At 45.5% G+C, this 17374-nt stretch overlaps 1 protein-coding gene across 1 annotated transcript in view; it reads right to left on the bottom strand.

Moving 5' to 3' along the window:
* The window catches only part of Slc3a1 (solute carrier family 3 member 1), a 33283-nt gene that overhangs the window by 9809 nt on the left and 6100 nt on the right, over positions 1-17374 (bottom strand). The window contains exons 4-7 of the mRNA XM_034513914.2: positions 14090-14215; positions 5152-5271; positions 4155-4279; positions 1247-1442 (exon numbers count right to left, since the gene is read on the bottom strand). Coding sequence (XP_034369805.1) covers positions 1247-1442; positions 4155-4279; positions 5152-5271; positions 14090-14215 — 567 coding nt within the window. The remainder of the gene's footprint in view (positions 1-1246; positions 1443-4154; positions 4280-5151; positions 5272-14089; positions 14216-17374) is intronic.

The raw sequence follows: 17374 nt of genomic DNA, 5'->3' as shown, positions 1-17374 counted from the left end.
TAAAAAGAGAAGAGGAGGGGAGGGGAGGGGAGGGGAGGGGAGGGGAGGGGAGGGGAGGGGAGGGGAGGGGAGGGGAGGGGAGGGGAGGGGAGGGGAAAGAAAAAAGAAAGAATGAGTGAAAATAAAGAAAGAAAAGAAGATTAATTTTGTAGTTAAGACGGCAGATGTGTAAGTGCAGTGTGTGGAAGGGCACGGTGTCTCTACAGCAGTGGCAGTGAGGACAGGAAACTGCTGTAGTGGGCAGGAATGTCCTGTTCCTTCGCACTCAGCCCTCACTTGCTGACATCCAGGGGAAGTTCCACACCTGCCGACTTCACTCCCAGAAGAGTCTTCCTCCCAGTTTCTACTTGTGTATCATATTATAATGTGTGTCCTTCTTGTGTTCAGACACTGGCGCTCACCAGGATTCCAGATGCCTACAGGGTTCGGTACAGATACACTTCTGTCTCACAGCCTAGGAGCACAGGCTGTGTGTAGGAGGGAAGAGTCTTCCTGAATCTTCTGTGCTTCACATGCCCCCTCCATGGTACTCTATGCCACGAAAGCTACCCTGACTCGTAGCCTTCCACACTGGAAACCTGTCATCACTGGGATCATGAACTGTGGCATGGGGATAAAATTATGGTTCGATAGCCATCCCCAGCCAAGTTTAGTGGAGTTCTAGGCAGATAAACACTCATTAAGTATTGACCCAAGTGTGTGGATAATGTCCTCCCCTTCATCTTAAGAGCCCTGTGTTGGACAGTCTCATGTCAGCTGGTACAAGCTAAAGTCATCTGAGAGGAGGGAACCTCAAGTGAGAAAATGCCCCCGTAAGTCCAGGCTGTGGGCAAGCCTGTAGGGCATTTTCCTAATTCATGACTGATAGAGGAGGTCCCAACCCTTTATGTGTGGGTGGTGCCATCCCTGGGCTGGTGGTCCATAGGCAGGGAGCCAATAAACATCCTCCACGGCCTCTGCATCAGCTCCTGCCTCCAGGTCCCTGCCTTGTCTGACTTCCTGTCTGACTTCCTTCAGTGATGGACTACAGTACGGAAAGAAGTATAAACCAAATTTCCTCCTTTCTTCCCCAATTTGCCTGTTGGTCCTGGTGTTTCGTCACAGCAGTAGAAACCCTAACTAAGACAAGCCTAGTCAGAAGGTAGGACAGGCTTAACCACTAACACTGAGTAAGGTCACTTAGAGACAAAGGTGCACAATCACAGTAGAGGTGACTGTCCAGGAAGTGCTATGCATGAGGGCTTACCATCCAGTTGGGCCATTTTCCTTCGGGCATGTTTTCCATCCAGGATGTGATAACCTGATATACAGTATGCCCAGAGAGAGTGTTCAGTGTGGTGAGGTACTTGTTGAACGGAAAGTCGGCTTCCTGGATAAACGGCAAGCCATAGTACAGCATGGTCCTCTCGATGCTGTCTGCTGAGGCCTCGGTCCCCAGAAACCTGGAAGAGTTGGCAAACTTTGCTGTCTTCAGCTGCCGACAAAAGAGTGGGGACAACTCAGCAGCCACTTAGAGCTTGCTCTGGATAAAATGTGGGGGCCCCCATGGATCAGTGCAGTCTCAGACCGCATCAGAGTTCAGCTGCTTTGTACAGCAGCAGTTAGCACAGAAACTAGAGGTCAAAGTTCAGAGATCCAGTGTTTGCGGAGGTTCAGCCACATAGGGGACATCTCTGCAAGGCTCAGTGGCTGTCACAGAAGAGGAGACAGAAAGATTGGAAGAGGCAAAAGTCCTGAAGGACTGAGGCAAGACAGCACCTTCTGGTTACGACAGTTGCACGTACAGTCTCAGAGCAGCTCTGGTGCTGACACAGGAGGGAACCAGTCAACATTCTAACATGGACAGGAAAGAATTCATCATGAACCTACCTACCTACCCCTAGCTGAGAAGCCACTGACAGCTGATGGCTGGTAGGAGCAGGAGGTCCTTTTTCTTTAAGGGTGTGGTTCCTGGTAGGCTGACCACACCCCAGTAGATGCTCCCACACGCATGAGGGTATATGAGCAGCATATATTGGACTCAGTGCATTATTTTTTAAGAGGACATAAAGAGGGATGGGGTGGGGTATGGAGAGTAGCTCTGGGAGAATTAAAAGGAAGAGTCAGATATAATCAATATGAGCAGCACACAGATGCAGAACTTGGAGAAGCTGAAGAACAACACTGCTCTCTGCTTGCAACACCTGACTAAGACTTAAGGCCTTCTTTGGACATTTCCATGGATCCACTTAGAAGTTCCAGTCTATAGCCTCCAGTAACAAGGTTTCCCCTTGTTATCAATATGAACTCTGAAAAACACTTGGGAGGACAGGGTCACCTGAAATGTCCCTATCAGTTCTGCACTCACTGGCTGAGGTGGCACACTTCTTAAGACAGTCTTTCTGTGTTGCACTGGCTGTCCTGGAACCCTCTCCATAGACCAGGCTGGCCTCAGTCTCAGAGAGATCTGCCTGCCTCTGCCTCCTGAGCACCACAGTCAGTGTGTGGCAACTCACTCCTGCCTCCCTCTGCCACTACTCCCAGAGTTCAGTGCCTTCCCCAAGGGGAGGGGGGGGGCTCTTAGCTGCTCTCACCAAGTCTGCCAGGTTAGCTACCTAATGATACGAGGTGAATACCCTTTACTTTATCCAGGATTCTTTTTTTTTTTTTTAAGTTGTTGTTTTGTTTTTTTGTTTGTTTGTTTGTTTGTTTGGTTTTGGTTTTTGGTTTTTGGTTTTTTGTTTTGTTTTGTTTCTTAGTTTTTTTTCGAGACAGGGTTTCTCTGTGTAGCCCTGGCTGTCTGGCTGTCCTGGAACTCACTCTGTAGACCAGGCTGGCCTTGAACTCAGAAATCTGCCTGCCTCTGCCTCCCAAGTGCTGGGATTAAAGGCGTGTACCACCACTGCCCGGCCTCTATCCAGGATTCTTAAGACCAGATATATCTCAAATTTTGTAAGACTTTTACATTCTTAGAATAGTTCTATAGAGCTTTAACTGGCTCAGAGTTCCTCAAAATGCCCCCAGAACCTTTAGATTTTTCACATCAGGGATTCTTTGCGTCTGACTTCACAGTCTCTTACACAGCAGACACTACTGTTAAGCGATGTACATGCATTGTCCCAGCTGGTCTCACAACAGTCCCCTAAAGCTTGGTGCTACTACTCCATTTCTGCTAAAAGACAACCCAAGCTACAGAGCAGGGCCCCACCTCAGCTCCTTGATCTCGCAGCTCTGCTAACCACTGGGATCTGTCAACAGTTCAGTTGGAATATTTGAGCCCACACTATCCAAGAGACAACATCTCAGCAATAATGATGAACATAACAGCTCATGGGGCTGGAGAAATGGCTCAGCAGTTACAAATTCCAAGTGCTCTTGAGGAGGGTTCAAGTTCACTTCTCAGCACCCATACCAGCTGACACAACTACCTGTAACTCCTCCTTCAGGGGATCAGTACCCTCTTCTCTACTATGAAGGCACTGCATTCACATGTACAAAACTCACACAAAGGGAGAGAGAGAGAGAGAGAGAGAGAGAACCACAAGGTCACCCTATGACCTCCATGTGCACACCAGGGCACATACTGTTGGGAGCCGACTCCTAGCAGAAAGCGGCTATCAGCTTCGCAGCCATCTCGAGCCATATACCCTGACGTGAGACTTGTTTGTCAACAGCCTACAACAGCTGAGCACACTCTGATATCCCACATATCTTGTTTTGCTGTTTAGTGCCCCCAGCTGCAAGGTGCACATGGTATCCAAGCCTGTAAGGCTTACGTCATATCCATACCTGAAAGGCATGTGGCAAAAGTGTATAAATACCCCAGATTTCCCTTCAATAAAAGAGACTTGATCAGAACCTCTGTCTTGTCTCTATTCTTCGTGTCTCTTCCCCTTTATCCCCAACCGCCCCCCCTCTCTCACTAGACCCTGACCCCACAGACCAAAGAGGCAGAGCGGTCCGGGACATTTTGGCCCCCAAGCGTGGAGCGGAGAGGGCCGCAACATTTTGGCTGCCCAAAGTGGGGCAGCTCAGGCCTCAACAACATATGCCCTTATACACACATTGTGTACATACACACACACACACACACACACACACACAAAACCAACAATAGTAAAATACAATTATACTTATGCAGGTCTTTTTAGAATATAACTTGGGCCTATGGTTACCGGTATCTGCCAGGCTCCCTGCTGTACTGGTTCATGGTCTGCCGGAAGTCCCGGACAATATCATGCATTCCCACCTGAGTAGTGGTAAAGTCGTGGTACAGCTCTGAGTAGTGGGTCACTGTGTCCTTGAGAGAGCAGGACAGCATGATATTAGCACCATTTCACACCTACCCGGGCTCCATGTCTTGCAGGACAACTCCCAAGAGGCTTGTGGGTGACAGATACCTACAATCCTTATTAGTACATTAGTTCTTATATCAATAACTTAAAAAATATATAGTGAACAGGGTCAGGAGGGATGACTCGGCAGTTAAGAACATTAACTGCTCACCCAGAGGACCCAGGTTCAATTCCCAATACCCACATGGCAGCTCACTACTGTCTGTAACTCCAAGATCTGACACCCTTACCACATACATGCAGGCTAAAACACCAGTGGACAGAAAATAAAGATAAATAAGTTATTTTTTTTAATCTAGCAAGCAGTAATTGTTTCTCTATTATCTATTTTAGCAAACAAAATTTTACCAAATACCAAAACTTTAATTACAAAATTCCTATAAATATAAGACATTCTTGATGAAGGCATCTCTTACAAGATGTCAAGAACCAGGGGAAAGAGTCCCAGATGCATGCATTAGAAAGGAAGTACTTCAAGGTACTTCCTGCAGGTGGACAAGCTCATCCTTGTAACTGGCATCTTAGACTAAAATAGAGAACACAGGGCCAGTGAGACATCTCAGGGGTAAAGACTGCTCACTGCTCTTGCAGAGGACATGCTAGTTCCTGGTACCCATCCAGGTAGCCTCAGGAGGACCCCACACCCTCTTCTAGCTTCTATGGACACCTGCACTCATGTGCATAGACCCACACATAGACAAACACATATATGCATAATTGTTAGATAACAAAATTTTAAAAATTTAAAACCAGAAAACACTCTGATAACATTTTCAGATAACGCAAAGGAAAGCAAAAGTATAAAATAAGACTTTACCGGAATTTGGGATGTATTTACTTGAATTTCATTTCTCAGATCCTTTGCTTCCAGAAGAAATTTAACTCCATCGAAACTAAACCCGTCAACGCCCTTTGAGAGCCAGAACTTTATTATTTCCTGAACAGGAAGAAGCAAAACACTTGGTTACATAAAGTTTGTAGATACAAACTATACCTGGGAGGGACATTAACAGAGGAACCATCAGAAGGCAGGTAGTTCCACATACAAAACATATGTTATCACACACAGACCCTCACAGTCCAATTACATAATTGGTTCTCTCAGTACCAGATGCTGGGTCTGCAATAGAACATTCCAGGCAGAGAACAGCAGAGGATGCAGTCAGATTTCCTGGGCAATTGAAAACAAAAGGAGGTGGGGTGGAAAGAAAGGGGTAGCATAGCCTACCCAAGGAAGTTGGACTTGTCATATCTGGCTTTACAATCAAGGGGGAAACCTTGGAACTGGGAAGGGTGGGTGGAAAGTCCTAGGTTTCAAAAAGAAGATAAAGTTGACATAAGACTAGCAATTCCACACCTAGATACACACCCAAAATAAATGAAGCCACATACCAAAACAAGACCCTGAATATTCATGGTAGCAGGGCTGCTAAGGGACACTACCCTGGTGGTCATTCCATCATATGATGAACATTACCTGGCCACAGAGAAGAAGGACGGATTGGTGCATGCTGGGACATACACAAATCTTAGAAGCATTTTGCTAACACAAGGAATCAGTATTGAATAATTGCCTTTATGCAAAATGTCCACCATAGACAAATCCACACTGAGAGAAACGGAGACTGGTTAAAGATGACGTGACAGGGTGGAAAACAGAGACAAAGGTAAACAAAGCTTCTTTGAGTGAGAGCAAGTCCAAACAATGAAGTGCGCTCTGGCTTCACTGAGTCTACAGACCACGAAGATGCATAGAGCTTGGGATGCAAGCGGTTGGCTGGTGCTTGGGTAGGGAACTCAACAGAGAGACACCACAGACATCAAACCTGTTGGGCACACAAAAGGCGCTGGCTTGTGGAAAGGGCTCTCAGAAGGTTCTGGACCAACTCACTAGGACTAAGCCTAAGCTTAAGAAGATGCTGTGCTCCTTCCTGCACTGGAACCTCTTCACCTCCACTTCCTCCTCTTTATATGCTCACTTTTGTCCTCTCCATGTCTAAGAACCCCCCAAGTTTTACAAGTATCAGATGCCACACCACCCAAGTGGAGCCCCAGGTGGTGCTTTGTCTTACAAACATGAACAAACACCCATAACGCACGCAGGCAATTTCTGACAAGGTGTGGGTGAGCATCATCCTGCTTTGATTTTCTACAAACTACTTACTTTCTTCCTAGGCCCCTCATTCACTTCAGAATCTCAGCATTGATAAATAGTAACCGCTAAAGAATGAAAACTGTGGCCGTGAAGAACATGTACCACTCTTGCCAGGAACCTGAGTGGGGTTTCCAGCGCCATGTCAGACAGCCTGTAACTCCAGCTCCAAAGGATCTGATGCCTCTTGGCCTTCAGAGGCACCTGCCCTCACGTGCACAAACCCACATACAGACACATAGAGGCATAAGAAAACATAAAAATGAATTTTAAAACAAAAGGAAACAGAATAAGAGATGAGTGTCCTGGATCCCCGCAGCACCCTCCTGCTTTGTTACTTTGTTTCATGAGATGTTTCTAAGTGAGTTTGTTTGAGGTGCTGCAGATGAAGGCCAGGGCTCTAGGAATGCTGAGAAAGTGCTCAGTGATTGAACCCCGCACCCAGCCGGGAAGAGACGTTTTACATGCTCAAGTATTAACCTGTAGAATCCAAAGTTTGCTCTTAAGAAGTATTTCCCTTCTGTTACTCATTCTCATTCTCTCAACCAGACGAGCCAGGGGCTCTGGCTTTTAATTCTTAACCTCCTGGCGCTCAGATTGAGCTCTTCCAGTTTTATGTCCAATCTTCCAGTATTGGGTACAAAAATGGGCATGGTGCCTGGTTCCACCTGGTTGTGGTGACCCAGACTTGGGGACTCTGGGGACAGTACGCTGTGTCCTTTTTCTCCTCTAGCTAACATGATACCACACTGTCCTGGTTTTCCACTGGGCACATCTTCTCTGCTAAAACCACCCCACTCTGGGTGACTGAGTCAACATTCACAACACCCAAATCAAGGATGCTGGCCTGTGAGTTCACTGTTGGTTGGCTGCTTGGTTTGGGGAACAGGGTCTCTCTCATTCTGTGTCTCAGGCTCACCTAGCTAACCTTGAAGGCCTTTCTCTTTCCTTTCACTTCCTTTTCTTTTCTTTCTTTTTTCCTTATAATGGCTGAAGTGGGCTTACTTACCTCAATAGTCCAATTTGGGAAACACTGGATCTGCTCCTGTTTCTAAGATTTATGTATTTTATGTCTATGGGTGTTTTGTCTGCATGTATATATGTCATGCATCAGATCCCACGGAACTACAGATGGTTGTGAGCCCCCATGTGGATGCTGGGAATTGAACTCTCTAGAACAGCAGACAGTGCTCCCAACCACTGAGCAACCTCTCCAGCCTTGTGACTCTGCTCTTATATCTAATGACACATAACATGTCTTCTTAAAATGACATTAGCCTTGGGAATTTGTCACAGTAAGGAATGACAAAGTAGATGTTTCCCACGTACAGGAAAAAACAAAACCCTCTGCTTACAGGCGATAGAATAAAAGGCTCCCTGCTGTTGCTCAGAAATATAGAAAAAAATATTTTCTGACTCCTCAGGGAGCAAGAATATCAGGGTTCCAGAAGCAGTCCAGTGGCTCTGCAGTTCAGCGACCTACACTGTAGCATCTATAAGACTCAGGCAAACCTTCAGCATTAAAAGAGCACCTGCCTTTCAGGAGCTCTGCCAGAGCAAATGGGATATGTGCACCAGTCCATGAGCCTGAGTCAGTAAACAACCATCTCTGCAGTGTGAACACTGGTGACCACATCCTATCTAGCCCTTAAAACCTCACTTGGTTTGAGGTTCCTTCCACAGACCTCTAAGAGGGTCCATCTTTGAAATTGATCACTTATTTATTTCCCATCAATATCATTGTATTGATTATCTTAAAAGGTGTGTGTGTGTGTGTATATATACATATATATGCATATATATATATATATCTGTCCCTAAAAGCTTTAAAGGGATTAACTCATTTAACCTTCAAGTTCCATGAGCAATGCCCCATTGTTGTTCCTAATTTATGAGTGCAAGAACAGCTGAGGAAGTGGAGTACTGGGGCCAAGGTCCTAAGCTTAGTAATGCTGGGACCACAACTGGAGTCACATGCAACCCTTCCCTATTTGCAACATCAGCTTCCTTCCTTATATTGTATTTTGTTTGTTATTGTGGGGAGGGCATGTGCATTCTACAACATGGAAGTGGAGGCCAGAGCGCAACTTTGTGGAGTTGCTCCTTTCTTTTCATCCTTATACAGGTTCTGGGGATAGAACTCAGGCAATGGAGTTTCCTGATAAGTGCTTTTACCCTCTTAGACAGCTCGTCAGTGTGTTTGGGGGGCGGGGGGGGGGGAGTATTCAAGACAGGGTTTCTTTGTGTAGCTCTGGCTGTCCTAGAACTTGCTCACAGAGATCCAGCCGACCCTGTCTTCTGAGTCTTGGTATCAAAGGCTCGTGACTCTATTGCCTGGCTTTTTTTTCCAGTTAGAGAGTCTGCCAACACCTAGCCCTCCCTCCCATGCTAAGACAATCGGCTCCTTATTCCTCTCAGCTGGCCTGCTTCTCTCTATGTTATCTGCCTGAGCTCTGGAGATCCTATTCCTAGGTCAACAATCCTACGTTTTCATCTTTAGAGCACATGTTTTCCTAGTATCCATGTATCCACCGGGCACTTGTGTCCCCTAGAGAGCTCTGATGCTGCAGAATTCACACGCACCCTCTCCCTTCTCATCTTCCATTTGGAAACACCATAGTAACACCTTCCCACCTCAGGGTACAAGTCTGAAACCTGGGTCCTCTTAGACTCTAAGTCCTGGCAAGTTCTCTGACCTCCCCCATCCACCTGTAGGCTTCCAGGATCACTGTGATCTGAATTCTGCCCCACCTTTGCAGGCCCAAGTCTCTCAAAATTCCTTTCAAGATCACTGCACTCTGAATTCTGCCCCCAAGCTGCCCTCCTCGCAGCCCTTCTCTAAAACCAGAGTGTTTAAAAATGCAAATCAAAAAGCATTTTGCTATCTGAAGACATGTAGGTTTGGGTTCCTGCCAGGACTTTCAGGGCTGCTCGGAATTTGACCCCCAGGTCACTTAGTCTGACTGAGTCACATGGTCTTCCTCGTAACCCCACCCCACCCACATAGATTATCCACCAGCACCTCCACAGTGCAATTCATGCTTTCCCTCTGCTTCCTTTGCCTCCCAGGGCTACTTCACTTGGCTCATTCCAGCCCAACCACTTAATGCTAACTGCCTTCCTGTAAGTGTCCAAACCTTACCTGCTCCGTGTCCAGCCTGGGTATCTGTTTGCCCATTTCTCTGTTATGACAACCATCACACTATGTTTTCTGTTCTGTTGTCTATCTCTCCTCTGGAATAAAAACACCTTGACAGCTATAACATGTGTCTGTCTCCCACCCACCATCTCCTAGTCTACAACCAGCATGCCACACACACACCATCAGAGAAGACCACCGTCTCCTAGCCCATAGCACTACACACACACACACACACACACACACACACACACACACACACACTCCATCAGAGGAGCACATAAGGAGAATGAAGTGCCTGCCACACCGGAGTGTAATATTATGCAAATACTATCGATAAGCCATGGGGCTGGCATTTAAAGCAGGTAGTAAGAGAACTTTTTTATTTTTTTAATTTAAATGCTTATCTCCAGCAGTCCTGTGCTCACTAGAGGCAGAGCAAAGTCCACACTTAGCTATGAGTTCTAATGTTGAGCTGGGAGCTTTGGCTTCTCATCCCCAACTACTAAGAACCATTTCCCCCCAGGACCCCCCTCCAGGGCTCAGGCTTTCTATCTTACTGGTCCAGGATCATTCTGAGTCCAGACAGACGCAAGACAACCAGAGTCTCTTGTTAAACGTCCAGGCTGTTTCCCTGGGTCATGGTCTGTTTTCTCATCCATCAAGTGTGGAGGAACTAGAAACCAAAGTATCGGAAGCAGACAAAACCCAACTATCTAACGTAAATCACCAGCTCCTCTGGAGCCTTCTAACTTCTCAAGGTGGAAGCTCTCAGTCCCTGAGTTCAGGCCTCAAGCCAAATCCTGACAGCCACTGGGAAAGAAAGAGACCAAACAGAGAAGAAAGAAAGTATTCTATGCTGGAAGATGCCTGTGTCAGACTATCATAGCAGCCTGATGTGGGGGCAATAGCTGAAAGCTGATGGCAGCCAGGGGAAATCAGAATCAGGCTTCAGAGGTTCATGTTGCCATGTAAACAGAAATCTGTCCAGATGCCTCCTCACTGGTAACCATCTAAGCTGCAAATGATTAACCCGCTCAGCTCCCCTGCACAGATAAGTGCTGTGGGGAAAGGATACGAGGGGCTCAGAAGTGCCCTGTTCCTGGTGCCCCAAATCTCAGCCCTTAGCATTTCATATTTATTCCTAATGGTGACTCCTGACTCGCCTTCCAAATAATGTTTAACCTCTGGATAAGGTAGTAATGACCCAGACAGATGGGCTTTCATTCTGGTGGACCAGTTAGTAAGAATTTTGTTCACAGATCTCACTGCTTGGATGCCTGCAAGAGAACAGCCAAGTTAGTCAAAGAATCATTAATGTATCTGCCAGCATCTTGTATCAAAATATACAAGAATTATTTAAACATTTCCAGACAGCCATTGCTGTCAGTAAAGACAGTGAAGAATGAAGGGGTGTCCACCTGTTAAACTGACTAGATGACATAGTTATGAGTTTCTAACTGCCAATAAAGAGAAGTGCACAGAGAGAAATGGTGTTCCAACACTGGCCCTGGTCTGTGATCACGATGGTGAACTCAAGTCCCCAAACCTAGGTCTGAATCCTCATGTCTCTCGATAACTGCCAGTTCACCTCCTGAAGGCTCATTCTCTATGATAGCTTACATGCTTCAACAGAGCTGGGTAAACTACTTGTCACACAGTAAGTGATGAGTAAGTATGGACGGGGGCAGGGAAGCGATCAATGAATTTGGGCAATAGAAGAGAGTCCATAGCACCAATAATAAAACTACCCCTTAGTCTGCTGACTAAGACTACCTCCTACCAATGTCGCTGACTAAGTGATTCATTGAAATCTCACACATGTAAAATGCTCCTATGCCTAAGGAGTCCACAGGAACAATAGCTAAAAAGAAATTCGTTATGGGACGGATCTCAGTGGCAAAGGATTTGTCTAGGATGACAGAAGCTAGAAAGGTTTAAGAGAGAAAAAAAAGAGAAAGAAAGAAAAAGAGAGAGAGAGAAAGGAAGGAAGAGAGAGAGAAAGAAAGAAAGAAAGAAAGAAAGAAAGAAAGAAAGAAAGAAAGAAAGAGACAAGAAGGGAGGGAGAGGGAGGGAGGGAGGAAGGGAAGGGAAAGAAGGAGGGAATGAAGAACCTTTTTTTCTGAAACTATAAAACACTGTAGAAGTAAACTGTAGAACAACTAAATAAAGAGAAAGGAATACTATGTATAAAAATGTGAATACTTAAAATGAGCAACAGATTTGATATAGTCTTTATTAAATGTCAGCAGGCTTCTTTGCACAAGCTGAGACGCTGCTACAAAAATTCATATGGAAATGCAAAGAACTCAGTATGTCAAGAAATAGCTAAAACAAAGCTGGGCTAATGTTTGTTTGTTTGTTTGTTTGTTTATTAGACAGCATCTCACTTCGTAGCCCTGGCTGTCCAGGAACTCACTATATAGACCAAGCTGACCTCAAACTCACAGAGATTCTCCTGCCCCTGCCTCCCTAGCCTTGAGAATAAAGGCATGCACCACCATACATGGCAGAATCACACTTCTTGATTTCAAAACTTATGACAAAATTTAGCAGACAGCGGCCCTGACATAGAAACTGATATATAGGAGAATGGGACAGAGTTAAAGGTCCAGAAACAAAGCCGAGTGTTTATGGACAGTTGGTTCTCGCCTGGAATTGCCTACAGCTTTCTGTTCTGTACTGTCCTCCCCACCAACCTCCCTCTAAGGACTACCCAGCTCCCCTAAATTCCCATGTACTCCACCCACAGCAGCCCTGAGAGAGGGATCACAGCCCTTTTTCCTGAGCTGAGAGTAAGGATCCCTCTGGTGGGAGTCCACTGTGGTGGCAATGGGAACTCTCCATCCTAGAGCCTCAAAGGGACCTTTAGCGACTGTGCCTTGCAGATCTCACCAGCCTGCATCGCTTACTTCTGGCTCCCCGCCTCTTACCCTTCAGTGTCGCCAGCTCAAGTGAGGCTGCCAGTTAACATACAGGCCAGAGTTAAATTCTTTTTTTTTTTTTTTAACAATTTATTTATTTATTATATGTAAGTACACTGTCGCTGTCTTCAGACACCCCATAAGAGGGCATCAGATCTCATTACAGATGGTTGTGAGCCACCATGTGGTTGCTGGGATTTGAACTCATGACCTCCGGAAGAGCAGTCAGTGCTCTTAACTGCTGAGCCATCTCACCAGCCCCAGAGTTAAATTCTAATCTCAAGTAACCAACAGATGGGTTTTAGCACACATATCCCCAGAGTTGCATTACTCATTATCTGACATTTTAAATTGAACTTGGGAATTTTACCTTTTGTCTCTCTGTCTGTCTTTCTTTGTCTCTGTCTCTTTGTGTTTCTTTGTCTCTGTCTGTCTCTCTCTCTTTGTCTCTGTCTGTCTCTCTCTGTGTCTCTCTCTCTCTGTGTGTCTCTGTCTCTGCCTTTCTGTTTCTGTCTCTCTGTCTCTGTCTCTTTGTGTCTCTTTGTCTCTGTCTCTGTGTGTCTCTGTCTCTCTCTGTCTGTCTCTGTGTGTCTCTGTCTCTCTCTGTGTGTATCTCAGTCTCTCTGTCTTTCTGTGTCTCTGTCTCTCTCTTTGTCTATCTTTGTCTGTCTCTGCTTGTCTCTCTGTTTGTCTGTCTGTTTCTCTCTGCCTGGATATTCACAGGCTCCATTTGTCTCTTCAGCTCCTTAACTGGGCAGCATCAGTTGCAGGGACTCCACCTTCCATGGAAGAGCAATGTGGTTTGTAATGTTCCTTCCCTGAGAGAGCATTCAGCATCGCCCGAAGTCTCATGCATGCAGTAATGTCATTGTCCCTTTGGTATTCTCAATGCTCAGGACAGGGCCTGGTTCAGAGCGAGCAATAAGGCAGTATTCATGGAGTGAATACGGAAGCAATGTGCATGGCTTATCTCACCATATGAAGAAACATGATGTCACCGCCAGCTCTGTTCATAGGCTGAAGATCTGAGACCAGAAAGTCAAAGGGCAGCCAGAGGCCCACTGCACATGCAAGAACCAGCTCCTGAAGCCTGTTCTCACCAACCTCCCCACATCAGCCAAAGAATACCTCCAGCGTAGGGCCCCATGTCCCTGTTACTTACAGTATTCTGAGTTAGATGAAGGAAGGAGTCACTCATTTGACACCTTAGTCTGAGAATTAAATAACATGCTTTGATTTTTGTCTACACAGACTTTCATTCAACATAGAGTGGTTCAAATAACCACTTAGGAGCCCTCTAATGGAGAAGTCTGTGAGGGTGTCTGTGTCCATACTCACTCAGGATCCCACTAATGGAGGAGTCTGTGAGGGTGTCTGTGTCCATACTCACTCAGGATCCCACTAATGGAGGAGTCTGTGAGGGTGTCTGTGTCCATACTCACTCAGGATCCCACTAATGGAGGAGTCTGTGAGGGTGTCTGTGTCCATACTCACTCAGGATCCCACTAATGGAGGAGTCTGTGTGGTTGTTCACACTCACCTTTATTTCCTCTTGAACAGCAGGATTTCGGAAATTTAAATCTGGTTGCTCTTTCAAAAACTGGTGAAAATAACATTGCTTTCGTACTTCATCAAAGTGCCAGCTGGAGTTTCCATATACGCTCAGCTAGCAAACAGACAGAAGAACACACAGATTAGCTCACTCATTCCTACACTGGCCTTGTCCACAAACACATGACCTGGCCCCACGAGGTGGATGCATAAATCCTAGGAGCTGTCTTTCCAAGGAAAGCACTAAGTTAAATCAACACCCCCAATTTCCATCCTAACACTCCTGAACAGTGGTTATAGAGTATTTATCTATCAAGCAGACACCATTCCTAGCAACCACAGCACCAGCTAATGTTGTCAAGTCTGGGATAAGACCAAGTTAGGGAATAGCCATTCCTAATGTACTTTCTTAAATCTGCTGTCCAGGCTCAAGACTCCTGTATGTGAAGCAGATAATGGAGAGAGTTATGTTGGTCTTGGAACATAAGGCCAACCTTGTAAGATGAGTCCCCAAGGAGTTTGTATTAGACACAATCACTTGAAACTCTGCTAGTCTTCTGAAGCACCAGGATTCAGATGTGTTTGGCACTATGGCTGATATCTCCTTTCTAGAACAGAGCGGGGAGAAGATTGCAGGTCGGATTCTCTGGCTTGCCCCTTGTCTCTGGTCAGTATGCCTTAGTACAGCCTTAAACATGAGCGTTTCTTGAGTACTATCTCAGGCCTTTTGCTCATGTCTTGATAAAGCGTGACTGGAAAACATGGTGGAAAACGTGGTGGTGGTGGGGTTCCTCCACCTAAATCCCTTTCTTTTTAATGGTAAGACACAGTCACATGCGGTTTGCATTTCTATGGCAAGTGGCCACAGTGAGTAGTAGCTTCTGTGTTTAAGGGAAACCTTCACCAGTTCACTGTGCGAGCCACCTGGATTTGACTCAAGATGACATCTTGACTTCATGTCTAACCAACAAAAGATCACAGATAAACAGTCTGAAGAGAAGTGAGAAAACCAGAAAGAAGTGCTTCACAGAAATGACACCCAAGAGAGTCAATGTGTGAGATGCTCACATTATCAACAACTATGCGATTACTACATTCATCCCTTACAGAATCACTAGGAAGTAGATAAATTGAAAGTGAAGAACTTAACATGAGATTTTTTTATCCACCTAAATGGCAAAAATTATAGTTTGACCAATAGAATAGCTGAAAACAGTTTAACTGAAGAGTGAATAAATTAACATGTAATATCTACCTATTACACATACATATTACATATATATATATTACATATACAATGCATACAGTAATATGCAGCAGAAGAATGTGTGAAGCATGGCTATCCAAAACTACATAAGTGTGTCTTTCCAAAAAATGAGTAATGAAAGCCAATTATATAAGGATTAAAAAGTTAACTATTAATAGCATGCACTATATAAGCAAAGCCCTCGGTCCCACATGGTAGACTAAAAAGATGCCCTTCATCTTCTGCATGTGTACTGTGGTACATGAATGCCAGCTCCTTCCCTGCCCTCCCGCCCCCACATAATAACAAATAAATTCAATAAAAAGTTTAAGTAATAAATAAAGACTCCGCAACTTCCTGACTCTACAGATTAGCTCCTATTATTTAGAACTTCATATACATGGGATGAGATGAGCTTCTTTAGAATATTTTTTAAATTGTTTATTTAATGCACATGGGTGATTTGTCTACATGTATGTCTGTGCACCCTGTGTGTGTCTGGTGTTCACAGAGGCTGGAAGAGGGCATCAGATCCTCTGCGACAGGAACTATGTATGGTTGTGAGCTGCCATGGGGTGCTGGGAATTGGACCCAGGTCCTCTGGAAGAGTGGCCAGTGCTCTTAACAACGGAGCCATCTCTTCAGCTGCAAGAATGGACTAGTAGGTCATTGAATCGTTGACTAGTATTACATCATATACACATACAAACACATATAGATATATATGCTAATTTTATAAGAGTTACTTTTATCTATGTGAATTCATGGTCATTTGTATATATGTCCTATGTGTGTGGCCATGGAAGCTAGAAACAATGTCAGATACCCTAGGGCCAGAATTACAAGCAGCTGTATGCTACCCAGTGTAGTATACATACCCCGTGTAGCTAGGAACTGAACCCGGGTCCTCTGGAAGAGCAACCAGTGCTCTTAACTGTTGAGCACCTCTCCAGGTTCTGTATTAACTTTTTACATTAGGAAATCAGCATTGCCTACAAGCAGAAGCTGATGGAAGGCAGGAAAAGTGGTGGTAGAGGAAGCAGCAGCTGCCACGTGCTGTCTGGTTCTGGTTCGAGGTGTGGGCAGTAAGATTCAAAAGCAGACCGAGGGGGCACACTGATTGTATCCAACCCTTAGCCCTTTCACCCACCAGCTCTGTGAGCTCACTCTGCAAGACAGGAACTAAAACTTAATTCATAGAATTGGAAGGGGGATAGACGGGGTGAATTAATGAATGGAAGACCTTTAACGGACAGCGTGTCCTTGGTAAACGCTTTCTAAGAGCATTTAACAGGAGCGGTTTGGAGAGCGGCGGTTAAGGCGCTGGGCCTGCCAGGATGTGCGGATGGCCCGCCATGGGCTCATCACGTACTGACCTCGGCGGCGGGTGAGCACTCACAGAGAGGGCGGTCACATGGTCATGACGCATGAGTGTGCTTAGGTGGAAAGCTGCTGTTCAAGGACCAGCAGAGGTCAGGGTGAGAAGAGGGTAGGCTCCCGCAGGGCAAGAGAGTCTAGAATAAACGACTTGGAAGAGAGCAGGAGAGAAAGGAGAGAAACAGACCTGAGCAGGAGGTCTGCTCCTGAGACAGGGCAGCCTTGCCTGCTGGACTACAGAGGGGCTAGCAAATTTGAGTTTCAAGGCCACACCCCTGACATCTTGTTAGAGCCATCCTTCAGAATCACTGTGGGGGCTGATAGGACTCTGGCAGAGTCAACTCAGCAGGTGTTCAAGTGTCTTGTGTAAAAATGGAGCATTTGTGTATAACTCTCACATGTTCTCTTTTATGTTTCGTGTAATCTCTGTATTAATTTTACCATCTAACACAATGTATTGAATTGTAGCTATGATGTATCACCGTATTTTCAGGACTAATGATCAGTTAATGGTCTGTAGCTAATTCAGTCCCTTTGTAAATGTTTTTCTTTCTTTTTTTTCTTTCTTTTCTTTCTTTCTTTTTTTTTTTGGTTTTTCGAGACAGGGTTTCTCTGTGTAGCCCTGGCTGTCCTGGAACTCACTTGGTAGAC

The sequence above is a fragment of the Arvicanthis niloticus genome, chromosome 11 (assembly GCF_011762505.2).
Source record: "Arvicanthis niloticus isolate mArvNil1 chromosome 11, mArvNil1.pat.X, whole genome shotgun sequence".
In the NCBI taxonomy this organism is placed as follows: Eukaryota; Metazoa; Chordata; class Mammalia; order Rodentia; family Muridae; genus Arvicanthis; species Arvicanthis niloticus.
Note: the sequence above shows the minus strand (reverse complement) of the source record. Positions and strands in the feature narration are given on the sequence as shown.